The sequence below is a fragment of the Lutjanus erythropterus genome, chromosome 18 (assembly GCF_056507025.1).
Source record: "Lutjanus erythropterus isolate fLutEry1 chromosome 18, fLutEry1.hap2, whole genome shotgun sequence".
NCBI classification, from domain to species: Eukaryota; Metazoa; Chordata; class Actinopteri; order Lutjaniformes; family Lutjanidae; genus Lutjanus; species Lutjanus erythropterus.
In genome coordinates, this window is record NC_139334.1 from 32,199,795 (window position 1) to 32,227,708 (window position 27,914).

General features: G+C 40.7%; 1 protein-coding gene across 7 annotated transcripts in view; it reads right to left on the reverse strand.

The window, feature by feature from the left end:
* The window catches only part of myt1lb (myelin transcription factor 1-like, b), a 142,311-nt gene that overhangs the window by 4,050 nt on the left and 110,347 nt on the right, over window positions 1-27,914 (reverse strand). For 3 of the 7 annotated variants that reach the window (XM_084742300.1, XM_084742299.1, XM_084742298.1), the window contains exons 10-22: window positions 26,932-27,158; window positions 25,101-25,387; window positions 17,659-17,895; window positions 13,744-13,865; window positions 13,194-13,256; window positions 12,370-12,438; window positions 9,629-9,691; window positions 9,344-9,427; window positions 5,683-5,904; window positions 4,123-4,217; window positions 3,465-3,568; window positions 1,140-1,283; window positions 110-172 (exon numbers count right to left, since the gene is read on the reverse strand). In XM_084742300.1, coding sequence (XP_084598426.1) covers window positions 110-172; window positions 1,140-1,283; window positions 3,465-3,568; window positions 4,123-4,217; window positions 5,683-5,904; window positions 9,344-9,427; window positions 9,629-9,691; window positions 12,370-12,438; window positions 13,194-13,256; window positions 13,744-13,865; window positions 17,659-17,895; window positions 25,101-25,387; window positions 26,932-27,158 — 1,780 coding nt within the window. The remainder of the gene's footprint in view (window positions 1-109; window positions 173-1,139; window positions 1,284-3,464; window positions 3,569-4,122; window positions 4,218-5,682; window positions 5,905-9,343; window positions 9,428-9,628; window positions 9,692-12,369; window positions 12,439-13,193; window positions 13,257-13,743; window positions 13,866-17,658; window positions 17,896-25,100; window positions 25,388-26,931; window positions 27,159-27,914) is intronic. The other 4 variants (XM_084742302.1, XM_084742303.1, XM_084742305.1 and 1 more) reach the window with 4 other exon arrangements.

The following is a 27,914-nucleotide window of genomic DNA, read 5'->3' on the forward strand; positions in this document are numbered from 1 at the left end:
TCTTTGCATCCATACTAATGACAACACTTACTGTGGAGGTGAAACACAATATTAAAGTGCAGAGCATGAACAAAAAAAACAATAGAAATAACAGAAGTCATTGACTTACTTGCTGGTGCAGCTGTAAGCAGCTGTTAGTCCTCATTGGAGGCTCTTTGTGTGTCAGTGGTTTCTACGGAAAGAAAGGAGGGACACATTTCTATCAGCTTGCTTTGAGAAACCAAGTTGTTATTGTTAAATTTAAACACTAGATGGCAGTATTTGATATACAGCCACATAAAGTATACATGACTTTAAATTAAGTGGAAAAATAGAGACTGGACATGGATGAAGACATACGGGACATGAAGACAAACAGAACCAGACCAGCCCATAGTGTCAGAACGGCTCGCTGGTGTTAAGGAGGTATCACTTGTCAAATTCTGACTGCTTAAATGAGTTTTACTGCAGTGTCATGGACTGTTTTTTTTTATCTGAATAACTGGTGAAATATAAAAAGAGGATGTGATTATAAAAATGGCTTTCCACTTAGACGTGGACGCTTAACTGAGGAATAATTCATTCCTTTTGTCAATGAACGTTAACTAATCCATTATGCAAGAGGATATCATGAAAGAATGGCTTTGTGAAGGATGAAAAACAGGATGAAATAGTGTGTGATTACTATGATACTCTCTCAGAATGGAATACTTTTTGCTTTATCTTCAAGAGCCACAAAAAAGAAAAGATGTAATGATAGAATACATGTGGATGTTTTATAAAAAAAAAAACCCAAAACAAAACAGGTTTTCAGTCCTCAAAAATTTAACAACTTCGTAATACACTTTACAATAACGCCTATAATCATCACACCTCTCTAAAAGAAGACAAAACCTCAATATATTCTCTATATACTTTTGTTAAACCGAAACAGTTGAATGTAGCAATCTTTTCTGTTGTTGGAGTCACCCAATCAAACCTCATTTCACAACTCCCCCTCACTGTTTGGAAAGACAAGCAATGCTCCACATTTTAGACTAAGCATGCACAATAGACTGTGGTTAAATACACAAATAAATCAATAAGCTGCTATAATGCTACTGTTAGGTTAGCGTTATTATTCTGCAACTTGCCGGCTAGCCGTTCCTGGTGGCCCTTACCATATGAGGGAGCTGGACATTAGCTAAACTGTTAATCAGTGACTGGCTGAGGTTGGCCAGCTCATGCAGGAGAGATTCATTTTGCTGTTCAATCACCTTGTTTTCCTCCTCTATGGACTTCAGGTTGGACTCCATTGTTGTGATCTGAGGAGAGGACGGGTGGAGGACAGGATGTTACAGTACAGCTTTGTATTCACAGACACAGAAGTACACACCGCAGACTGTAGAGGAGAAGTGGACGGCACCACCATGACGTCACCCTCTGGTTTGTAAACTACCGTTCTGAAGCCTTGACTTTGGCATTTTGGTCTTTTGGAGCGAGACGTGAACAGGCTTCGTCTCTGTGGAAGCAACTTGACAGTTCACCCCAGTAGCGACTTGTGAATGACAAGCTTATTGTCAATTTTACTCTAAATGGGGACAAAATTTATAAAATGAACAAAATGTTGTGTTTAAGAAGACTTGAAACTAGCTACTGAGACCATGAACTCAATAGGAAGCTGTTTACTGAGCTCATAAATTAAGTGAAAAGTAGGGTCATTTTCTCATAAGCTTACATACAATCAAACTTCTTTTTGCAATCAGTGGGGTTGCCCCCTGCTGGCCAAGACTGCAACTTTAAGCCACTTCTGCATTGGCTTCACTGTACAAACCTAGAAGTGACGTCCACTTCTCTTACACAGTCACACTCCATTTACACCTGATATTAAAATGAGATTTGTATCTGAATACACAATCTGGACAATAAATGACCTGTTCTTGTTCTTTGTGTTTACACCTGGCATTTTTTTAAAGATTATTTTTTGGGGCTTTGTGCCTTTTTTATCAGATAGGGACAGCTGAAGAGAAGACAGAAAAGGGGGTAGAGAGAGGGACGCAGCAAAGGGCCACAGGCGGGAGTCGAACCAGCAGCCGCTGCATAGAACTGACAGCCTCGGTACACGGAGTGCACACTCAACCAGCTGAGCTACAGGGATGCCTTATACACCTGGAATTTTCAATGTGTTTTTGTTATCCTCATTGAAATCAGATCTCTGTCCTCCAGACCAAAACCTGTGCGTGAGTAATCTGAGATGACGGCTAAACAGCCCCAGACTCCCTTACAAAATGTGACTTCTGTGAGTTGTTGAGTTGGGGGACACCTTTAGAGATGACAAATTAATAAAGGCCTTATAAGCAACATTTTCCTAAAACACAAAAGAAAAACATGTTGACTTATATAAACATAGTCCCATCAAATCATCACTTTGACCCACTAGAAGTGTGTGGTGGTGTCTGTATCTGCACAGACTCTGCTCTCTGCATGTTCTCTTATTTTTTTCATGTTTTGCTGTGCTTGTCATGTTTCTTTACCTTGCAAGTCAGCTGTATTCACCGGGCTTCAAATTATCTGTTTGTGTCCGCACCAAACGTGGTGCAGCCAATCACTGTCCTCTTGGCTTCAGGAAGAGTTTGATCTGATCGGTTTAAGTTAGTCTGTGTTTGACATCATAGACAGATGGTTCCTCCAGTCACCTGTCAAGTGTTTTTTTGAGAGTGCCTGCCCTTTTCCATAGTTTCTAATGACAACTGCCCAGATGGTTCTGTGTAACAAACCATCTGGCACGCCAACACAGCATGCGGATTTTGAGGTTGAGACTCCATAGAAACATGCCAACCAACTGTAACATCACATTCTCCACCTCTTTCCTCTGCTGAGAGCTGCAGAGAGGTACAGACACAGGCAGAGCACGCTGAGGACCGCTTTGGCTGTGTGTATTTGTAGTTTTATAAATAACATTTTATTCATCTGATTCATTGCTTTGTTCTTGCTACTGGGGCTCGCTCTACTAATTCAAAGTCTCTCGCCCCATCTTGCCAACTTTGAATGGTGCTTTAAAACAATGTTGCAGATTCCACCTTTAATTATGTCCCCTCTTGTGAATTGTCCAAATAATACAATTATAAAAAAACATCAGTTTGTCTCAGTGTGTTGCAGTACCTGAATTATGAGTTGCACAGATGATTGCAGCACACACAGACATTTCTTACTGCATATAATCATTTCCCACCTCAGTATTGCTTCAATTGTTCATGCAGTTTCATGTTTCTTTTGCTTCTTTCATGGCAAAGAATAGACATATAATCAGTAATTAGAGGTCTGTCTCTTTCAACATTCTCACTTTACACTTTGCATTAACGTGTTTTTTTCTTATCTGGATAACGTGTCAGGATACACATCGCATTTTAAACCCAGGTGTAAACGGGGTCTATGAAACGCACCCCTTGCTCACTCAGATAAAAGTACCACAGGCCAGTAATTGTGGCAGACTGGAAGTGACTTACCTGTGTTCTAAGTTTGATCATGTCTGCTTCCACTTGTGAATTTGATTCACTTAAATCTTTGATTTCTTCATCCAGCTGTTTGATGTCATCTTCATGCTCCAGTCCTACAGACAAGGAGCAGACAGATTACTACAAAGCCTCAGTCTTAAATTCGATTAACAGCCTTTATATGTTGGACTGAAGTAATTAAAAATGACACAACATGACTCGATAGCTAAGTAAGAATTCTGCTGGTCTTCACCTCTACAATGGAAGTGGGCCAGCAGGTCATTTTAGCTGATTAAGACTCAACTATCTCACAGACAAATTACATTATGATCCTGTCATATCCCTTTATGAAGCGTTGAAATTCACCGCAGTCCAGGGTGAAGTGTTGGGAAAACAGATGGAGCACACAACCACCAGCTAGCTCAGATACTTCATGTGTGATTACTGCCAAAAAAAAAAAAAAAAAAGCCCGGCCCCGTTCCTCCAGATTGGAACCACTCTTCTCATTATTTGCACTCTGCCCCTGAATGGCAGTTTATACTCAGACAATGCTCAGCACACACACTCCTGATTGGTTTATTATCTGAAATTGGTATTCTGTTCAGCAAATCATTCCACAGCCATGTTCCTGATTGGCTGCATTGTGTGGGTGAGTGGTGGTTGTAGTTACCGTTGCTGGCACGTTGCTGCTTTATTGTTAGCATTTCCACTCCAGAGAGCCTGGCTTTCCTCATGGCGGAGGTGGCACGTGGACACCCAGACAGACTAGAGGAGGCAAATAAGGAGAGGGCGCACTGTTTCAGTATATTCCACACACACAGTGAGTCAACATTGTTTGCAGACTGCTTGGCTGTATAGACAAAAAAAAAAAAACTAAAATGTTCCATTAGTGTATGTCTTAAAGGACTAGTTCAACATCCACTGTCTTGCCAAGGGTTAGATGAGACTCTTGAAACCACTCTCATGTCTGTAAGATTAACATGTAGCTACAGCCAAGTGACAGTTACCTTAAGCTTTAAAGGTGCTGTTAGTCTCTGTGCTAAGCTAAGCTAACTGGCTGTTTGCTCCAGTTACATATTTATCTTTACAGATTTGAGAGTGGTATCGATTTTCTCATCAAACTCTCAGCATGAAAGTGAATAAGCAGATTTCCCAAAATGTCAAACTATTCCTTTAAAGCTTGAAGTTTCAAAGCAAGTGTAGAAAGTTACACTAAACAGTCGTATGTTTTAAACACTGGAAACCAAACTAATCTTTGAATAAATAACAGGCTATTAACATTTCTAAACAAAAGATCTTATTTCTGTTTTTATGCTGCCATGTTCCCTGTGGTTCCCCTACACTGATAATACACTATCAGCAATGGAAGCTGAGCAAACAGGAAAAGACTGCAAGCACTTTGACCAGTGACAAACATCTATATGTCACATGTTTTATATTATTGATTGTCTGGAGGCCTCAAAACAAAAGAGTCCCTGTTTTATACTTTCATCTGGGTAATGTATCCTCCAAGATACAAACATTTAATGCCTGATTTTCATTGTGACAACAAACTGAGAAAAACACTGGTAAAGTACAAGAAAAATGCCTAAAAGATGCTGTGTTTTGGGATGCACTACCAGGGTAAAGAACCCGGAACTTAGTTGTTATGAGCTGCTGAACTGAAAAACAGAGTCTTTAAGAAGACACAAGTGGATACAGGCAATAAGACACGAGGCATCAGCAGGATGAAGGGGTAAACTGCAGGAAACTGCAGAGGCTGAAGCTAACCGAGCTGTGAAAGGCCTGGGTTTGTTCTTTGTTAGGTTAAATTATGATTCTATCCAGTGATTCGATAAAATAGTTGGAAATAGCAAGCAATACAAAGTTTGTCAGTGTAGCTTTTCCTCTCTGATATACACAGGGTGCTAAAGTAATCCTTTTAAAAGCTGGGATCTATTTTTTTAGCTAGCTACAGGCATTTGGTCAGAATTTAAGCCCTTGGTTGCATATTGTTTCCACGTTATTTAGAGTATGACGCCTTGTGACGTGTCTATGTGTAAATAAAGCAGAGCGATAATAGTTTTGCTTTTTTTTTTTTTTTTTTTTCCTAGACCTCTAGAATTCACATAACATGTTTTATTAAGTGAGACTGAATGTAAACAACTTTTGTTTTGTTGAGAAGTAGACTCGACAGGGCACCTTTAACTCAGCAGCAGCAACAACACACAGCCAAGTCCCCTGAACCCACCTGCGATGTGTCAGGAAGCTGCCGCTGACGTGACCCGAGCCGTCGCAGCCCGGTGTGGGGCAGGACATGCCCTCTGTCTTGCCAGACTTCCATGTGAACTGGATGCCGTTTAGGTAGCCGTCTTTTTGTCTCTTGGCCGCTATGGGACACCCTGATGCGCTTCTGTGGGACGCATACTTCCCCGTCACGTGTCCCTGACCGTCACAACCTGGGACTGGACACCTGGGGGGAAACAGAGTGAAGTCTTCTCAGTGACGACTCTCAGACAGTTTGATTTATCGTCGTCTACACTTTAAACTTGACATCGTCTTCTTGTCACTACTTTGGAGACGTCACCAAGAGTGACCTGCTGAGTCTGTAGCACACACCACAGTCTGTCTGCCTCCTGAGTCCTGAAATACCATCTACTGTATGAATGAATCTCATTTGTCTGTTTCCTTCTATATCTTCTACTTTCATATAAACAAAGATACCATCATCTTATTTAAAGCTGTCCCACTGGCAGCCTTATCATAGCTTTGGAATGCTGACAGTGCATCAACACCAGTGCTAATCAGATGCAATGAAGCAGTAAAATATTCCATATGTCACACCTCACAAAATGGATTATGGCTAAAGCTCGCTACAATTGTGAAAGTATCAGTTCTGTCTGTAAATAGCAGTTACCTGGTGTTAGTTCAACTTTGTGGTTTTTTGACAGAAAAGAAAAGATACAGGGGGTGTCGTGTGCACTGTTGTCTCCTGCAGGATATTCTTCTGGTATTTGAGATATATAGGTACTGCTGTGGACAGGGTCAGCTGCTAAACGTATTTCACCTATATGTTAGTGGCTAAAATATACTGACAATGGATAAGTACTTCATACAGTCACTAGAGGTGGGTGATTGGACAAATATATCACCCGTTGACAATGGGCTGAATCCATTATGGGCTGCTGTTGTTTTTTTGGCAGATTTTTGGGGCGATATCTGTCATTTTATTTAGCTACTATAATGGTCTGCAGAGTGACAGCTGCAGCAGTACACACCCAGTAAGCCACACCATAAGTGCGCCGAGCTGAGTGAGGAGTGAGAGGTAAACAGCCTGCAGAGTCAGACTCTTTATACTCTTTTCACACAGTGAATTGAGGATTTAATTCGACCGAACCAGAGCTGGTGATTGTTGGAAGAGTGGACAGACTAACAGAGACAGTTCAGATGAGTTTTACGTTTTTCTGTCGAGTTGAATGAAGTGTGTTTTAGGAGGAGTTAAGCCAATTAAGCTTGTCGTAAAAGAGAAACTTGAATTCACAAGGTGTATGGTTGTATTTCTCTGTTTAAAACGGAAAATAGGTGTGAGAATATTCAGTTCCTTGACAAATTGTGAGTTTATTTTGTTTATTTGTTGTAGTGAACGTACGCAGCATATGTAACGCTTTGAATAAATCTCCCAGCTGAGACTTGAGCAGACGGGAGGAGGGGCGAGGGGGGATGAAGATATCGCCAATCACAGACAGATGGGCTGATGATGGTGGATTGGAAAAATTTTCAAACAACCTGAACAACCCCACTTCAAAAATTCAAAACTATCCCTTAAGGGTTAGACCATGAGAGCCAGTTAAAGATTTAAGAGCAAACTCCCAATGACAGAAACAAGAAGAGTCTCCTGATAAACGATCATACAAAGGTCGCGATCTCTGCCCTGAGGAGGGCACACAGACTGTTGAGGGAGGGTGTAGTAACTTTCCCTCTGAGCATAATAAGCTCTCAAAAAATGGTGAAAAGGATGATGTCATCCATAATCCAGACAGTGAAAACTGAAAGATCAAGAGGTGAAGTTCATTTACTCCTTTACTTTATATTTTATATACTGCAAAAAATTTGAAAAGTCTTTCCTGTGCTTTAGAGTTTTATTTGTTTTAATGTGCTTCTTCTCTGGATTTTATTTATTAGTGACAATCACTATGTCTTACTCTGAAACTAAGAAATTTACTTTTTTCCTTAGGATCTAAATAGTTTTTTTCTTCTGTGTTTGAGACTGAAGAACGGGTGGAAAAGGACCATTTTTTTTAAATCTAATTTTCTTTCATCTGTGAAAACAGGTGAAAACAATGTTTTGGCAGGTGATTTTTTCCATGAGGATCAAACACATGTAAGATTATTGTCATGTCTTTCTTTTGGCTGGAAATATTATTTCTTAACAGCAGATTAGTGCTGCTTAAAAACATTTCTAGCCAAATGAAAGACATGACAGCAATTTCATTTATATATACACACCATATGTTTAGAGTGCATGGAGGTATTAAAACCATAGACAGTTTATTATAATTAGTGGATGTGGTCTCCATAAGCTCACCCACAGGTTTTTCTTAAGAACTGTTTTGAAGCTCTCAGTGTGGTGGCTCTGGCTGTCACCATCGCAGCAGTGCCTGCCTCTGTTAACATCCGGCTAATCAAAAAATGTGGTGGCTACCTCGCGGCAAACCCTCTGTGACAGTATGCGCCAGTCTCTCAAAGTGGCCACGCCCAAATTATGTATAACTTTAAGCCTTAATATAGTTTAAACAGGTGAGTTATAAATGAATCTGTTCTTTATTATCTTAATTAATCGATTACTTAATTAAAATGTCAGAAAATGGTGAAAAATTGTTAATATGCTCTGGAGAGTGTCTCTGTTTTGGAGCCAGTCTCAAGTGGCTATTAGAGGAACTGCTGGCTTCACTTTTCAGCCTTGGAAAAACCACCTAGAAGAAAACATGAATGCTTTTAGTCCCATTGAGAACATGCACTGGTGGTGGTGCACTTCAGTAACAACAAACCCTTAGAAATATTATTTTTGTCACTTGCCAAAACTTTTCCCCCACTTGTTTCACGGATGGAAAAGAAAATTAAGGAACACAGAAAGTTTGTCATGGCAAAACCATTTTTTTCACCTGTTCTTAAGAAATGAACACAGGAGAAAAAAACTTTACTTACCTCTCAGGGCTTCTGTAGTTTTCCAAAGCTCGAAAATATACCCAATTAAGAATTATACAGTGATATCTGAGCATCAACAGGGCATGCTGACGGACAAACTGTCCTCAGAATCCAGCAGAATGACAGGATCGAGAATGGCCAAAGTGTGTTATTTGTGCTCTGCACCACCAGAGAAATCAATGCAGCTGCAGGGCTGAGGCCAGAGAAGCCCATTGTGGGATTTAGGTAGAGTCCAATCAATCTCTCTCTGCCTCCATCCCTCCCTCTCTGCTCGCCTCTCTGTCTTCCCTTACCTGTGTGTCTGCACGAGTTCACCAGAGACTGCACAATCTCCCCCCTCTAAACTGCTACAGCCTCGCTCCTCTGAAGTTTCTCCTGCACCTTCACATTTGGGCTGGAACTTTACACTCATACCACATTTGTCTTGTCACAGCTAATACTGATTTATTCCTCCTTGCATCAGTGAACATCACAGAGTAACGCACTGATTAGAAAACAGCACGAGTCTGTTTTGTTCCCAGTTTACTTCCATCATTTTAAAACGGGAAAAGTAAAGTTACTGTATGTCGTGCTTTTTATTCCACATGGGAAATGTAAAGTAAGCAGTGAGCAGTGCGGTGTGGGTACTGTAGCAGGAGGAGGAGTTTCTTTCAGTATCAGGGTTTTAAAGGGAGACGGAAGACTGATGATCAGTGTCTGTACTGTACCTGATAGGCTCCTGGTCCTCCTTGTTCTCTTTACTGTGGATGATCTTTATCCCACTTTTCCTGGCCCGCGGACACCCTGAGAGACTGCAGATAAATGACAGTGTTACAAAGTTGAAGCATACAGTATGTGTGTGTGTGTGTGTGTGTGTGTGTGTGTGTGTGTGTGTGAGGGAGAGAGAGAGAGAGGGGAAGAAAAATAGAAGCAGAGTAAAGGAAGAACTTTAGGATGTATGTGAGACAAGACAGAAAAGAGATGTGTTGGTTCATGTGTGTATGCTGTTGTACCTTCTGTGTGAGGCGTAGTTGCCAGTGATATGTCCCGAACCATCGCACCCTGGTGTCGGGCACCTGGGGCAGAGAACACAGAAAGGGCTCAGGGTCTACAGCAACAGTGCAGCATGTAGAGGATAATATAGCCCATGCTGTGCATTTTATCTACAGCTTTCACTGTCATTTTTATGATTTATTGCCTATTAAATGTGACAGACACAAGCTTTTACTTCACAATGGTTATCATTAGACTGAAAAATACACTATGGGTGGGTTAGGACAGATTATGATTACTGTGTCAGCTGCTCAATCTGAGTAGTTATATAATAACACCATAAAAGGACACATCCAATATTTTGAAAAAAAAAAAAAGTTAGTTGAAAAACTTTTAAAACAAATTCAAACATGTCAGGACTCTGTAACATTATACCCAGAATAAAAGTGAGCGAACATGGTGCATATATGATGTATTCAGATGAGTATTATTTTTTTATTTATCTTTTTAAAGACTGTTGAACTGTTTGGATAAATATTGACTTCTGATTGTTGGACTGAAATCCTGTTTTTACCAGTATACAGCAGAGAAGCTGTAAGTTAGATAAAACTATGACAGGTGAAGTCAATGCTAGCAGCTTTGACACTATTTATTGTCAGTTACATTTTCTGTGCTGCTGAATCTTAAATATTTCAACATTAAATTAACTTCACAGTTTACATAAATACAATTATTTTCTTTTTCGAGGCCCCCCCACAATATAATGTTGAGGTTTTCAGAGGGACTTGGGTGTTTAAGAGAAAATTTACCAGTTTTTATGTGGCTGTTCAGTCACTGTTGATGATAAATAAAGTGCTGCTATATTGACCCAAAAAGCTGCTGCGGAGCCATGCTGCTGTGCCTACATTTACCAGGATGCCTTGCATTTGAGCTTCTATGCTGCTGTGTATCACCACCCTAACCTGCAGCTGTTAAACATGGTGTTAGTTGACAAAAATACTCATCTAGCACAGTCCCTGGCTAGTACCCAATCCAACAACTGAAATCCAAGCTGAAACGTCCTGTAGTTCTTCCTCAGCAGCACTTACATCACTGTGACATCACTGGTGCAGAAAGAACAGGGCTGTGCTCCCAGTCACATACTTTTTTTTTAATTTTTAGTACGTGCTGCAGTTGCCCTGACAAAGTACTTACTGTTGCGTGCAGTATGGATACAGTCAGGAAACAGTACTTCATCATTACATTGTGCCATCCCTCTTGCTCATATAAATGGACATCTGTTGCAGTCTGTGGTAAAAAGAAAAACTGCTATTTGAAACGGGTGCAAGATGTCATCTGCCTGTGCTCTCTCAGCAGATCAGTTGATGTGACACATTTTGATTTTGATTGTGGGTCAGAATAGGCTGCAAGGCTTGCATACTGTGAAATGCGACTGGATGCAGTAGGATATCCTGGTATTTTTGGCATACTGCATTTGACATACTATGTATTGGGACATACTAAATCTGTTTCTGGCATACTAAAATGTATGGCAGCATGGGCATCCGAATGCACAGCAGATTTTGCGTCTCGGAACATGTAGCCACTGCCAGCACAACTCCAATATAGCACACACCGAGGAATTTATTGCTTCAACTGAATAAATTTATCACCAAAAATGACTGGACATCCACATAAAAGGGGTGAATTTTCCCTTTAATCACGGATCTGAGAGCCCCTGACACACCATGTATTTTACACACTGGGTATAATAATTACATTAGATAAGAATAAGGCTGGTAATATTGTATATTTTTCTTATTGTCAGCAAATCCCATGATGCATGCTTTAGAATTCTCCTGCTCTCTCTGCAGCATTCACCTAAATTACCTAAAACGGGTCATAAATATATTGTTACATTAAAAAAGAATTGGGCAATGTAGTTCTTAGCAAACATTACTAAAACAAAAGTAGTAAACAGTACATTTGTTGAGGACTGCTTTAAGTTGTGGACTAATCCACATTTGGTGAGTGAGAGTGTTGTAACTGATAAAAGAAATGGTTTTCATTTTATTTTAAAAGGTTTGACTATATATTTTTCTTTCTAAATTAAGCTGAATGTGAATCTGTTTATCATAGTTTTGGTTGCATTTGTTTCTTATATTATTGATACTTTGAGATACAGTCTTTCAACCACTCTCTGCACACATTTTAATGGCACTGATGGATTTTTCATTTCATTGCTTTGTGAATTTAATTTTGAGCAATGCTTGGGACATTTTTGAAGTTTGAAGCAACAAGAAGTTCATGAATAAGAGTTTGAGCCGCCCACTTATTCAGTGTTCACAGGTTTTCATATCGAAAAGCCAATACAGAGAGAGGTGAGGTCAGAGTATTTGGGGCATCAGGATGTTGTATGTGTGAAAATAAACCACAGTGCGGGTGCTTATAGTAATGAAGGAACACGTCATCCAGTGCAACAGACTCATTGATGAGTTTTGAATAGTTTTTAACCACAAAGGAGCTCTGTAGTACAGAGAAATAAGATCATGACACACACTCACAATATTTTAAGGGATTTGTTGACAATATAAAATGTAGAATATCACCAGACTTACTCCACATTTGAGCAGTTTATCATTTCTATCCATATTGTGCTTTACGTTACCACTTCGTGCAGCTCTGCGCACTAACATGAGTAAAGCTGACCTTACCCTCGGCAGAATGAGCAAGACACACACATCATACATACAGTATATCAGTGAGTCATCTCACGCCTTACTTGAGCTCTTGCGCGTTGTTGGCCAGCATACTTCGAATGCTTTTATCAGCTAAAGGACAACCTGAGAGACTGAAAAATACATCAGTGGAACATTAGTTACACCAAAATGACACGTCACCCCAACCACTGTAACACAAAGTAATCTCTCAGACCACACTGGTTATCTACGCACAGACGTATGCAAACACATGCGTGCAGAAGTACATCAACCAGGAAATGCAAAAAAAGCCATGATGCAAGTGCAGGGAGTTGATTTAAAGAAGTTAACCCTCTGAGTATTTGCATTCATACATAAGGATGTCTTGTTCTCATGCTCTGCTGTAGAAAATATTAAATTTACATATGAGGTTGTTTTTAAAAGACGTTGCGAGCTTGTTCAGGGGAAATCTCCTGTATGTGTAGCAACGTCAGCCCCGAGCCTGATATCATTCAGTCCTCGCAGACTCACCTCACACTGCAACACTCAGCAATTATGCTTAAGTCTTCTGCTCTGAATGGTAAATGCTTAGTCTACATTGCACTGTGGGAAGGGCCTGGAGGACTGAATAACATCAGCTTAGAAGGCTTTACACACGGCCCATTGAGAAATAATTTTATCCCAGGGTTTAGCTTCAAAAATTAGCATGTATCCAATCTTTAATTAATTTAGTCTTTCCTTATTCCGTGATACCCTTGTTTCAGGATGTCAGGTTGCCAATAGTCAAAGGGCTAACAAAGAAGAGAGAGACATTCTGCCTACAGGTGTTTGACAGCATAGTCGAGGTAAGCTGAAAACAATAAAGAGAAATAGACTGAGAATCCACCAGGAGAAAAGGAAGTCACACCTTCGATGTGAGGCGAAATTGCTCGTCAAGTGACCACTTCCATCACACCCCGGTGTGGGACATCTGCCACCGGAAAAATAGACAGATTTATAAGCCCAAAGGGAAGGAGAAGAAAATGTGAAAATTATAGAAAAAAAATGGTTGTTTCTGATTTTTTTTTGTCATTGTGGGGTTTCATTGTTTCCAGTTTAGCTTCACTGTCTGTGATGAATATTGTGGCTCCTGAGATCAACTACAATAACGAAGACTGGTGTTGTGTCTGGTAAAGATAAAGTATCTAAAACGAGGGAGGCTACAATGAAGGCATCAGTAGAAGCTACCAGCTCTGAGATGGATAAAGCTGTTAAATAAAAGTCATATAGCAAGCCAGCAGCACAGCATGGGGGAGGGAGAGAAGAGGAGCGGTGGTTCTCTGAGGTCGACCAGAGAAGAGAGAGGGACAGAAACAAAAGAAAGAAATAAGATGAGGAGGGGAAAGCAGAGCATGAAGTAGGGGTCAGGTGGAGAGGAGGAACACGGGGACAGTTGAGAAGAGTAGGAGGGCTCTTACGTTATCAGGTCCTTCTTACTCTCTTTGCACTGGACATACTTGGGCTTGGGGCTGGGCATGTTTACATCGGTGGTGTAAGAGCGGTCGTCCAGCAGGTCGGAGAACGGATCCAGGTCGTCCGGCTGAGGAAGGGAAGAGAGGAAAGGGAGGAAGAAGACAGGGAGGGAAAGGGGAAGACAGAGATGAAGAGGATTTTTTTGCTTCTCACTCTATCAGTATACATTTTCAAGCAACCATGCTTGCGTAGACATAATATACACAGGGCTCCTACACATTTTCTTTTTTCAGACCATATATATGTATGTGCTCACGTTATTTTTCCTTAAAGGATAAATATGTAAAACCAGAGCCTTCAGTCCAAACAGTGAACTTGAGCCACAGACAGTATATTAAATAGACTGAATCCCTATTTAATACATTGCCTGCCCCTCGCTTCAGATTCAAAGCTGCCTGCACGCTGCGTGGACACTGAACAGGAGAGCAGGACAGGTGACAACAACGTACTCTGACAATGACAAGCGAGGACGAGTCTTCGCTGTAATGATCAGCTGTTTTTAACTGTCAATTTATCTGTCGATGTCAAGTTTAGCCCATTATCCTGCAAACACAAGCCCACTGCTCTGAAAATGCACACTCTTGTTCAGTGACTGCCTGCCTTTCTGCCTGCCAGACTCCATTAACATTTTTGTCAATTTAACTTTTATAAACATCTACTCCATCTAAAAGGTTATTAATCATTTCTTGCGACACATAAACAGACACCTACTTATTCGGTGGACATTCAGCATTAATTTGCACTCTAATTAATGTCAAACAAACAAACAAAAACAGTTTTTCCAGCCCGTACTGGAAATTTCAAAGAACAAGTTTTGTGGCGTTGTTGTCAGATTAGCATGGTCATGTTATGATTTAGTACAGTAAATATATTACATATTTATCTTTTAGCATATTGAATAAACAATATTATATTATTGTTCCCTCATATATTATAGTCTCTTTAATAAATAAATTCTGAAAATGAGTTGAAAACAGTTAAATCATTTAATTTGCATGGCATCTGTGCAGCCTTGTTTATTCACTGTGTCCATGCAAACAACAATGAATGCAGTCAAAAAGTTTCCTTATGCAGAAAACATCATCTGTTTACTTTTCTGATAACTACACTGCTGTCTAACCATTTTCAATGTTGTGTATATATTCAACTCAAAGACATTGCTGCATTTGCTGCCACTACTTAGTCCATGAATGTCTGGATTTGGTACAGTTTATAAGGCACTTGGGGTGGAGCGGTTTTGCAGGCCGTGACGTACACATATAGAGGCAGTTTTGTATAGTTTAGAGTGCGATCACTTGCACACCATGCTTCCTGCTTTCCTTTCGATGACACCAAGTTCACTCTGGCCCACGCTCTCTTACACAGAGATAAACTTTTTGGCTGTACTGGCTGCCTCCTCCAAACACCATGAAAAAACACTCTGCTTGTATGATCAGTTTATTTTTAGAAATTTCATATTTTAGAAAGAACAGTCTCTTTTCTTTTTTCTATACTTGTTAACTGCTCAAATCAAAGTCTGTGTTTTCCGTACTGTAATACAACACATACAGTCAACACTCTGAACATTAGAATGCATTTTATTATTTGGAGCAGGATTAAAACTCATTATTATTTCCTTCACCTTCTTTACCACTTTGCCTTTTTTTTTCCACACACACATATGCACACACTCCACATGCACACCTGTCAGACCACAGAGTCTTGTCAATTTGAATGCTAATGGTTGAGCCTGTGTGACTATTGAGCCTCACCTGTCAGTCTGACAGAGCTAGAAAATAGAATCCCTGGGAGGAAATAATGACTCAGTGCCAAACGAACAGTGTGTGTGTGTGTCTGTGTGTGCGTACATGTTCATAGAGCGTTCTAGTGTGCGTGCGGGTACAGAGCATTGAGGGAGTTGGCTGGTTCTGTCCCTGTAATGCAGCAGTGAGTCACTAGATGGCACTGTGATGCAGTGTCACGCCGCTGCTGGCTGTGTTTTGTGGGGCTGTGCTTTGTCTGCAGTGCATGCAGCCAGGGCACGACGGCTGTTGATGCAAATCCTCTTCCCTTTCTTCCACGCTCGCAGTGTATGTACAGTAATGCCCATAAAGAGACAGGTCCAGATACAGCCCAAATTATCCAGCGCTCAAGCTGTCTCGGAGTGTGTGATGCTGGGTCAGCCAGCGAGCTCCTCCAATTAAAGGGAGCGCAGGCTGAGAGGCAGACAGGAAGGAGAACGACACACGCATACAGACAGAGACGCAGAGCAGAAAGTAGGCTAGGGATGGAGCTCGCATTTACACGCAGACACACTCCCAAAGAGACACGGGTGCACACACACACTCATATGAATATTCACATCTCGCACACACCAACACAGGCACATGTACTGTACATGCATGCGCCTGTACACACCGACAGGCGCACCCAGCAGTGGTGCATTGATTTCCAGCAGTTCTTTGATGAGATGAGCTATTCCGATTCCCTCCCAAGGTGCTACTTTGCATAATTCATTTTGGAGAAGAGCGAAATGTAAAAACAGAAAGCCAGCGTGCGGGGAGCATGATACAAACAGAGCAGATACCTCTGTGCATGGCAATGCTGACATCAATTAACATGCAGATTCATTAGGTTTCCCTCAAAAATCCCTAATATGACTTTCTAATGAGTCGACATGTAACAGTGAGTCAGACGGGGAGGTAAGAAACCTAGAAGACAATCAGACGGCAATGCAAATGTTTGACTTGGAGACACTGTGTTGAATCAGTGGCTCAGAGGGAAATAATTTGGGCTGAGACACATTGAAGAGAAAGTGATGCATGCCAACTGTACTGTCTATCAGCCTCCAAAACTATCATATACTACTGCTTTATAATTATATAATCATCATCAACATCACAACTGTCTGTCATTTGTTTGTAATCGCTCTCCGTTATTCTCCTCATCACTTGTCATCATTTCCATCTCAATTCTTGTATCATCGTGAACATCTTAAAGGAAACTGAATATGTGGTGAAGCATTCTGATGCAAAGAAGAGAGCAGCTGATCAAAAATAGAATGTTTATATGAATAACAGATGTGGCATATTGATCTATTTAAAGGGACAGTTAAATCCATAATCAAAACCACATATTTTCCCCTTGGCCTGTAGTGCTGTTTATCCATCTAGATGTTTTTTCGGTGTGAGTTAAGAGTTCTGTAGATATTAACCATAGAGATGTCTGCCTTCTCTCAAATATAATGGGACTAAATGGCACTCAGCTTGTGGTGCTCGAAGCACCAAAAAATAGATTTGAAAAATTCAAAACCAGTGTCTCTTCCCAACAATCATGTCCTGGTTGCTCAAGATAATACACAGACATTGTTGTGAGCATTTTCATGTGGGAACTACTTTCTTCCTGCAGTAGAATCTACCACAACTACTTTAGAATCTACTGGAACTACTTTACGTTCTACTAGAAAGAAAGTAGTTCCTGTATGAAACTGCTCACAACAAGGTCTGTGGATTATCTTGAGTAGCGAGGTGATGGTTTTTGGAAAGAGACACTGGTTTTGAATGATACATATATTTTCTTTTTTTGTGGTAATTTGAGCCCCACAAGCCGGGTGCCATTTCGTCCCATCATATTGGAGAGAGGGCAGACATCTATACGGCCCATATCTCATAAACTCTGCAACTCACACCAAACAAAATCAAAATGGATAAGCAGCAGTACAGTCTAGGGGAATAATATGCATTTTTGATTGTGGAGTGAACTGTCCCTTTATGTTCAGGCAGTGATCCATCCTGAAAAAAAAGTATACATAATTTCTAATTTATCGCGCCACAACCAGACAGTGAATTTCCAACATTGTCCTTGTCATTTTCCTCCTTTACCTCTTTCTCGTCCTCGTCTATGTGTTTGATCTTGGTGTAGTCTACGGGCAGGTCCCAGCAGTCGGCGGCGTCCCCCATGCCGTAGCAGCGGGAGCCCAGCAGGGCGGCTTGCCTCTGGGGGGACATGGGCTCTAGAGGGGTGAGCACCGAGTCCCCTCCACCGCCGCCGCCGCTGCACAGACGCTTGCTCATACTCAGATCCAGCGTACCGTTCTCGTCAACATCTAGACCGGGACTCTGGAAGGTGTATGGGTTTTTGTGCAAGTGTGTGGAGGGGGAGAGATGGGTGTGTGTGCGTGCAGAGTTGTGTGTTTTCGGTAAGATGATTATGAGGAAGGGTAAAAAGGATGCACAGAACATAAGGAAGCAGGGATGGAGAGAAAGGGATAAAAGAGAGAGAGAGTTTCTGATTAAATAGCAGTCAAACATATTCATATTCTAGGATCAGAGCTGGGCAAAACAGTAGCTGAGTACACGGTGAATACTAAAGAAGTACATGAAAAGTGCTCGAATTTTCTGTTCTTCCAGTGATGTGAACTTTTTAGATGTCTGGAAAGATGGATCAAGAACACCTGCAGTTCAAATACCTGAAACTATATTCCAATTTATTTTTTGCCCAAGTCTGTCTCAGATGAAACATTAGACACTCGCTGTGTACAGTAACAATGTAGACTCATAAGAGGGTCAGAAGAAGAAGAGGTCATCAGTGCTCAAGGACGAGTGCATCCCTCTGTGAACCCCTCCTTTTCTCTTTCTCTCTCCGCCTCTCTCTTTCCTTCCATCCCGCTCTGGTCTCTGCTGTGTTCTGTGCAGTCAGAAGGGTGTGTGTGCATGACTTTGTGCCGTGTGTGTGTGCGTGTGTGTGTGTGTGAGACTAATGTGAGTGGACATCACAGGAGGGCAGGGGCTGAGGGTTAGGGGTGGGGTTGAGAGCAGTGATGAGCAGCAGTGGCTGGAACTAGACTGCTGCAGACCCAAAAATAGAGGCAGCAGAACTATACTGTGTTCTGGGACAAAGTGGGCCACATCCAACAAGACTGACTGCTCACAAAAAACATTCACTCTGCCTCCTGAGCGCACGTCTGTATCTATACATCTGTGCGTACATGCCTTTTCTTTAAAGGGATAGTTCAGAGTTCTTGATGAGGAATTGTATTAGGTACTATAGTATGATAGTCAGTGTATAACCTACAGTAGGTGGTTGATATGCCCCCAGTTTGGAGCAGAGAAGTGGAAGCTAAGTAATGTGCTGCGGTGGACAAGCTCAGCAACAAAATATATTTTAGTCACTTAAAAAAAAATCAATATCAGTTTAAGTGTACGCTATCTTTAGAATATTTTTTCTGCTTTGCCTTGCTGTCAGACAGCCTTTTCTGACGGGAAACTGCTGTTACATAAGCCAAATATCGCTCTCTCCAAACCAACCAAACTCCACAGGCAAAATCAGTAATTTTACCTAACAGAACACAGGAGTTGCTGATCTGCCGCTGTCTTGATCTGTTAGTTTGTTTGTGTTATTGTGTGACTTCAGTGTTGTAAAAAGGTTGGTTCAGATTCTCTGAAGTCACACAATAACACAAACAAGTAAACGGATCAAGGCAGTGGTAGACCAGCAACTCATGCTTTCTGCAAATTAACATTAACAATTTTGCCTATGGAGTTTGGTTGGTTTGGAGAGAAAGAAAAGTCTGTCTAACATAAGGTAAAACAGTGAAAATATTCTAAATAAAGTAGGGCTGCAACTATTATTTTCCTAATTAGTCAAGATTTTTAGTTTATTATCAAAGAGGAGTAAAGAAACCAGAAAATATTCATATTTGAGAAAATGAAGTGAGAGAATTTAGACATTTTCATTCACAACTATTAATCAGTTATCAAAATTGTTGGTGATTACTTTAATAGACGATTAATAGTTGCAGTTCTAAAATATAGCGTGCACTTAAACTGGCTAAAAGGTGGCTAAAATATGTTTTCCTGCTGACGCTGTCCACAGCAGTACATTGGGGCTGTGCTGACCGCCATCTACTGTAGCTAATACACTGTCTATCAACGAGTACCTCATACAACCCCGCTTCAAATAATCCAAACTATCCCTTTAAACTGCATGTAGCAAAAGAGTCCCATTCCCCCAAGGATTATGTTTTGCCAGGCATGTGCATGTGTTTGTGTCCTTGCTCTCATTAATATCCCTCTCCTCCGACTCCCTCTTCTCATCTCCCCTCTCCTCCTCATCCTCCTCGCTCCCTTTCATAAGAAGGAAAGCCCGCTCTAATGCTGATTCCAGCCGACAGTGTCCCTAGGGGTGGATTCTCCTGGTGTCTGAAGCCAAAACCTCTGTGACGCACGTTGACTCAAACGCACAGGGTGATAGATTTGGGACTGGGCATGGATACAGCAAGAGCTGAGGCTGAACTGAAGGACTTAAAAATAGAACGGAAAAAGGGCAGAAAAACACTATTACTGCTGGGTCATTAGCTGTGGAGGAAAATATCTCAGTATGAATATATAAAAGTTGGGAATCATGCAAAACAACAGAAAAACCACAGAGATGACGGGGTGCTAAATACAAAGATTGTTCATTAGAAGGCTGAGCTTTTACAATAGCACCTGTCTCCAAAACTGTCCAGCTGACATTATTCCATGATGTAGGTGTCTGCTTCTATCAAACACGCACTCACTATTAAAACTCCACTAAATGTTCATTTGTAGGTTTGGCTGGGAGAGTAAAAAACATAGAGAAGGAGGCAGAGGAGATGTTGGAGAGGAGAAAGGACTGTGATAACAACAAAAGAAAGGTCACGTTGCTGAGGAATAGATCCAATGGCACATGCCTCATCATGTGTTGCCATGGCTTGTCCCGTCCCTGTGAATATGCTCGGCGGACCGCCCTCTCCTTGTCAGCCGCTGTACTCCATGTCACCGTCCAATTAATGTGACCCACCCCTTCATATCGAATTAACAAGGATGATATGTAAGGATGCACCCCACCTCCTTCATTAGAGACCAGCCCTTCTCGCTCTGGCCCCCCGGTAACCCCTGACCTCTGTTGCCATGGAGATGCTGGGACAAAGAAGGGGGCAGAGCGTGAGAGGTCACTTCGTGAAACTCGCCACATTACTTCTGCCCACCTATTCCAGGTCCTAAAATAAAACCAGCATCATGTCCTGTCCTCCTCTCTGGCCCTGTCTTCACTCAGTGTTTCCATGTCTTCCTCTTTATGTAGTCAGGAGAAAGATGGCTCTATTATACAAAAATGTAGCCTTTAGTTTTTCCAAAATAAAGGAATAGTTCTTTCCAAATCAATAATACATATTTTTCCTCTTAAGCTTGGCATATACTGTATGATTTCAGCTCTTTTCTGACCCAATTTTTGAACCACAAAACTAATTTTAGAGCCAGACCAAATTTCAGCTTGTTGGCAGTTGTTTGCCGCAGAGTGTATAGGCAGGAGTGTGGATCAACTGCTCCCAAACAGCTATTAGACAAGTCAGTTCAGTGCCTTTTTTTCCTTCCGGACCTGCGTGAAGTGGGAAACAGAGCATCTGAAAGTGCCGTGGTGACACACTGTGTCTTGTGGACGGAAAAACACGACAGTACAGGACAGGACTTAACTAGCACACCTAAAATTCTCTGTGCAAAATGGACAAACCACGCTGTCCACGTCTTCCTCGCAACTTGCCTCAGCATGTTTCTGCCTTGTTAGCATTATTGCTAGTAAACAAACTTCTACCTGCCTCAGCGCTTTCAAACAAATACAAATTGTCAATAGCCAGAACAGTCTGCAGGGGGTGACGAGCCGTTTTATTTTAGATTTTAGACGTACAGTGTGAGTGTGGTCACGGCTTGAGGATCAGACTGTACAGCCTGAGCACAAAAAATGTGAGTTTTTGCTTTACATCACAGGCAATTTACTTTTTTTTTTTTCAACATTTCCAAAACCTTGCAGTGTAAACTCAGCTTTGTCAAAGCCAAGTACTTTCTAGTTCCATTATATTTGAGAGGGCAGACATCCTGATGGTTGATATCTCAAAAACCACACAACTCACAGGTTAGAAGTAAATTTTTGATTTTGGGGTGAACTGTCCCTTTAACAAATATTTGAGGATGCCTGTTTATGTCATTGAGTGTAGTCTGACACCAAGATGATCTTATTTTGGCAGAAGTGAATGTGTAACAGCTTTGCTCAGAGATACACAGCCTCTCTAAAGCTGAGGATTTAAAACTTTGTCCTCATTAGCCTGTTCGACTGTCTGTACTGTCTTTTCTAAACATTTTGAGGAGTTCTAGATTTAATATACTTCATCCTTTAAATGACATTAAATTATAACTGCTGGAATAGGAAGTGGATTACACATCTTAAATACACACAGCAGCCTATTGCATCCGCCACAAAAAAAAAATCAGCTCAATTTCTAGATATATTAAAAAATAAAGTCTGAATTTTACAAGATCCTTTTCAAGTGATATTTCCACATGATATATTTCATGTTTTCTTGTTATTACTAGACAGAAATTAATACAGTACAAAGAAACTATTGTAACAACAAATGACTTTATCGTATTATATCACAAAGATTTATCATTATTTCACAAAATCAATGTACTACATTAAAACAAACTTTTCATGTAATTATGCCATATGTTGTTAAAACAAGAGTCAGATCAAGCTTATACCAGGAAAGGTTTTTGTAAAAAAATGAATAATTTTGTATCTAGTGACAAACAGAATAAAGAAACAAGAAAATATCATGTTATAATGAAAACAGTGCATGGTTTACACCTGTGTGCCAGTGGATGTTGTGTGTCTCAGATGCTGAACGTGAAAGCAGGCAATGAGATCAAATATGCTGTTAAGGTCTGTGAATTTTGGAGTGGTGCATGTAGCTACCTGGAAGGCAGAAAAAAACATGAAAAGTTTCCGGTATGCTTTGAAAATGTAATTGTACTTATGTTAATTATAGTATTTATGATACCATAATTAAGTCATTTTTGGGTTTTCTGAGTAACATACTTATGCATCATCATATGATGGGTCCTGTGTGTGTGTGTGTGTGTGTGTGTGTGTGTGTGTGTGTGTGGCAGGCTCGATTTTTTGTAAAAATTACTGTCTATATGCTAAACGACCTCCCATGGTTGTGATTATTCACAATTTTTGAAAAACCTAGAAAAACCTATATAAAACCTATAAATAACCAACACTAACTGCCAGACCACTTGCTCCTCTTTACCGGCTGGCAGGAGCCACAAGTCATCAACAACTGCTAAATAAATGTAACTGTGAATCTGTTACCGTTAGTGAAAAAAATGTCATTAAATTATAGTTACTAATAAAAATGTTAGCCATTAGAAAAGGTGTTACATCCATCTACTCTGTTCTGGTTGCCCTCCTGAGATCTGCACTCTTCTAATTTGTATGAGTAAGTTTACAATTTAAAAGAACATCCAAAAATGTCATCTGCATTTTTTAGTCAACAAGGCTCTCCGATTAAAGAAAAAGAAAATAAATAAATAAATAAATAAAATCATGACAAGGATGGAGAAAAACAAAAGAGGAGAGGTGAGCATGACCACTGCAGTAATTTAGACTGAAGATTTGGAAAAACAGAAACCACATTTAATTGAAAGATACTGATAATGCGTTTGTTAGAAGAATACTTTGAACTTTTACTGAAGTATTTTAAGACCAATAGTTTAACTTGTAGTTGAGGAATATTTCAGTAATGTAACAGTACTTCTACATGAGTAGATTTTCAGTACACTGCTGAGTAAAAATTACAACAATTAATCGATTATTAATCAACTATAAAATGAATCGCCGACTAAGTTAATCGTTTTGAGTCATTTTTTTAAAGTAAAAATTGGTTTCTGTACACCGCTATGACAGTAAACTGAATATCTCTGGGTTGTGGACAAAAAAAAGACATTTGTAGGCTTCATCGTAAACTCGGGGAAACAGCGATCAACATCTTTCACCATTTTATGGTCCAAATAACTAATCAATTAACCAAGAAAATAATCAACAGACTAATTGATAATGAAAATAATGGTTAATTGCCACCCTAAAAATGACTATGATTTATTCACAGACACTGGTATGGTCTTTTAAAGATGTTTCCCAAGATTTCTTGCATTCAAAAACATGCTTGACTTAAGTAAGTCGTAGGTAAGTAGGAAGACTGCCCAGAAACTGAATTTCTCTTTAACTGCTTGCATCACTTTTTCTCTCTTACTCCAACTACCAAAGCAGCCTAACTTAACATACGACTTTAAGACATTAAATACAGACAGTTCATTTCAGTATTTGAGTCAACACAGCTCCCAATAAATCCAACGAGCAGACTGAGAGAAAAGAGAAACAGGCGGAGAGACGGGCTGAAAAAACAAGGAGGCGAGAATAGAAATGTGTGTGTGTAAAGTTTCATTCAGACATAGAAAGGAACAGTGTGTGCCACGAGGTGAGGTGTTGAGATGAAAGAGGGAGAAGAAGGGGGGAAAAAAAAAGCCTCTGAAGTCTCCCGTCTTCCCATCCTGCCCTGAGAGCATCCTGCCCGTCTGGCCCGGAGCAGGAGAAGGACAGACAATGAAATGAGGTAGGACCAGAGGAAGTCCTCACTGCTGCAGGCGTTTGTTCCCGCCAAGTTTATTCCGTTCCACTTTCCTCTGGAAGTACGTTGCTTTTGGCTTTTATCCCTCCCTCTGCTCTCTCCTCTTTTTCCTCTGTACCTTTGTCGTCCTCTGTATCCCCTTCTCCTCTCCTCTCCTCCCGCATGGTGACATTTAGAAACCTCCCACCAAAACGGCTTTCTTTGCTCTCTTCCTTTATTTTCAATTCTATCACCCTCCTTCTCATTCTCTGGCAGTCTCTGCTGTCAACATTAGCATTAAGCCAGCATTAGCCCTCTGCTGTGCGCTCTCTTTCTGGCCCCCATTTTGCAGCTCAGCATCTGGGCGCAGATAATACACGAACACCGTCACCTTATCTCCTCAGAAATGACACACTGGGCTCACGCCGTGTCAAACGGCGCTTCGTCCTGCTCCTATCTGATCCCCAGACGGAAAATAAAAAACTGCCCTGCTGAGCCCTGAGTGTAAGACACAGCCCCAGATCTTTAATGGAATGTGTGTGTGTCAGTGTGTGGATGTGTGCGCAGCAGAAATCTCCCTATCTTTGTCAGTTTTCACTGCCAGTATTAGTATAATGAAGGACGCACAGAGATAATCTGTCAGTGGATTTCTTGTGACTGCAGCAGGAGGCCAAAGTCTTACAAAGGTGGAGTACGGAGTCATGAGGCCGCCGTGTCAAATAAGGTGATGTTTCTAACTTCCTTTTATCAACTCAAACCAAACAAAAACTCACCAGAACATGTTGATTTCACTGTCTTTTTGGCATTTAGGTGATTAAATGTACATATGAAATGTTCCCCTCTTTTCCCCCCTCCTACCTGCGAGCACAGGTCCTGGGGCTTCCCCCCCATGCCGTGGGGCATCTCCCGGCAGCGCGTGGACAGGTTGAGGATGGCTGTGGCTGCCATGTGGGCGGCCTCCATGTCGTGACTGTAGTCGAAGCTACTCTTGCTGCAGGTGCTGCTGGCGCTGCTGCCCCCGCCCCCCCTGCCTCCTCCCGCGCCCCCTCCTCCACCTCCGCAGCTCAGGCTGCTGCTGCTGCTGCTGGGAGCGTAGGTGCTGGTGGTGCTGCTGGCCGAGCTGGAGTTCTTGCAGTAACGTTTGGCTGCGGGACACAATGAAGAAAGAGGGCTTCATCTTGCCACTTAAAGCCATGTATTATATAGATTAACATGCAAATTGCTATTGCTTTTTTTAAGATGATGAGGTATGTTTTTATGTATGTTTAAGTTGGACAAGGGGCTCCCAAACTTTTCTATGCCAAGACCCCCAAATAGCATTAGCTTATTACCAGGGGGCCCATTTTTGGGACGTCTATAAAAACCCCAAGTCGACTCTTTTTCAGCCTTTTGTTTCAAGTGATGCTGAAGTTTAAATGACTTTAAACACTTACTGAGAAAAAATCGAGGAAGAAGACACATTTTTTAGCATTCTTAAGCGTGGCAGTAAATCCACACTTAATGTATGCTGCATCATACTAGCGAATTCTTTGGATTTTTTGCAGCTGAGCTTTTGTCAGCTTTGGGCAGTTCGTCTGCTTGTCAGGTCTTTTTCCTGTCGATTTTTGAGTGTTAGCACTAGCTAGCTAGCTGTAGATAAAATACAGGGGCAGAGCAGCCTTGTGGCAGGTCACACTGACAGCTTACGACATGATGAATGCCGTTTTCACTGGCAGGTAATTATAAAGATGGGCATGGCCAAAAAGATTTCAATATGTTATATATTATTCAAAATGATATTTAATCTTATTTCACATAATAATATTTATAGTTCAGTTATTTTTTTGCAGTGTTTTCTTTAGAATTTAGCTTGGGCCCGCTGGAGCCTCCACTTGTCCAAAACATTGCAGATTATACCTTTAAAGTCTAAAAATAAGAGGAGAGAAGGTGATAAAAAAAAGTAAAGGAATAGAAATCACTGAATTATGTGTCAAATACTACACAGATTTTCAGATTCCTAGAGGATATTTTTTAACTAATTTAAGAAGAGGTTTGCTTTCTCTGCCAAATTTTTTATAGTTTTTAGATTTATTAAAACATAACCTTAAAAATAAAATTAATAAAAAATAAAATATATATTTATATGTATATATATTTAAATAAAAGTCCAGAGGAAATGGCATTTTAAGAGTATAATGTTGTATTTCCAAGTGTAGCAGGATAGATAGATGGGACATAACACTGGGAGGAATCTGATTTGAATTTTTAAAATATGGACATGTCATGTACTATTCACGCAAGCTAGCTTATGAACAGTTGAAGACTGATTGACGGGCGGATGTCATGATAGTATTGGTGGAAATCGGTTAGTGTAAACCTACTTAACCACACATATTTTATTTTACAGGAAAAAACATGATTAGATTTTGAAGAATACAATACTTTTTGGCATATATTGTTAAATAGATGGACAATGTGGCCTATAAGAGTTGGTATTTTAATTGAAAATAATATGCCACATCATAGAATTACCTAAATATTTGTGTGACTCTGGAATGTTTGTGCTGTGCTCGATGCAGCTCAAAGGAATCTTTTCATAAATGTGTGTGTTCAGTAAATCAGTAAATTCACCATGGGAGGATTGGAAGAGATGGGAGGAACGTCTAGTGGAAATAAACATGGCTCATTTGATCTCGCTGTAAAAAAGTACCGTCATATCCTTTGGGGGAGGTGTCCCTTTGTCCGTGAACTTTGGGTGCGATGGCCCGCTTCCCGTACACTTGGTGGTTGTTGCTGCCGTCGAAGGCGCTGTAGTCGAAGCTGGTCTTGGAGTACTTCTCCAGCTCCTTGGCCAGGTTGGAGCGGGGCGTGCTGGTGGAAACATTGTTCTTGTAACCATACTGTGGATAGTCCAGTTGTTTGACAAAGCACATAGGCCTGGAAAATAAATGACGAGGGGGTGGAAGTTGGACCGAGGCACTCAACATTGCCCAGGGGAAGGAGGGGGAACTTGGGGTTTGGTTAAAAAATGGGCAGATGCAAGGGAAGGGGCAGAGTGTTGGGGTAAAACTCCAGGATTAGAATATGGAGGGTGATGCTGGCAGATGGTGGGGTGATCTAGGGTACGGGGCTTCCTTTTTATACATCATATGGATGTTTTCTTCCTGCTGCTTTACAAAAAATAACCCTGCTACAAGTGTTTTTCACGCCTAGTCAATAAAAAACAGTCAAAATTGAATTTCCGCATATCTTTTATTACACTTTCATACTTGTGATATGCTTTTGTCATTTGATATGCATTTATATCCTCTATCTAAGACCAGGAAGAAATGAAATGTAAGATCTTGCACTGTTGATGTTCAGTTAGATATAAATATAAAATTTACTATTACTTATGACTTTTCATCATAGCATTTTCATGACTATCAAAGAAGCTCTCATTCAAAAAGCTCTGCCTCCGCTATGATAAATGAGGCCAATTTTGCTAAAATCTAATAAAGCCATTTGTGAGCACAGAAATGAACATGCAGTCTCTTGGAAGTATTCTCAGGGGACAGGAGAACATAAACATAAAACAAAAAGGGGAGACTTCAAATCTCAACAGCTTTGCAAAATGCAGGGGAAAAAAGAACAAAACATTCCAACATGACTGAATAACACTTCTCTACATGCCAAGTATTATATGATAATACA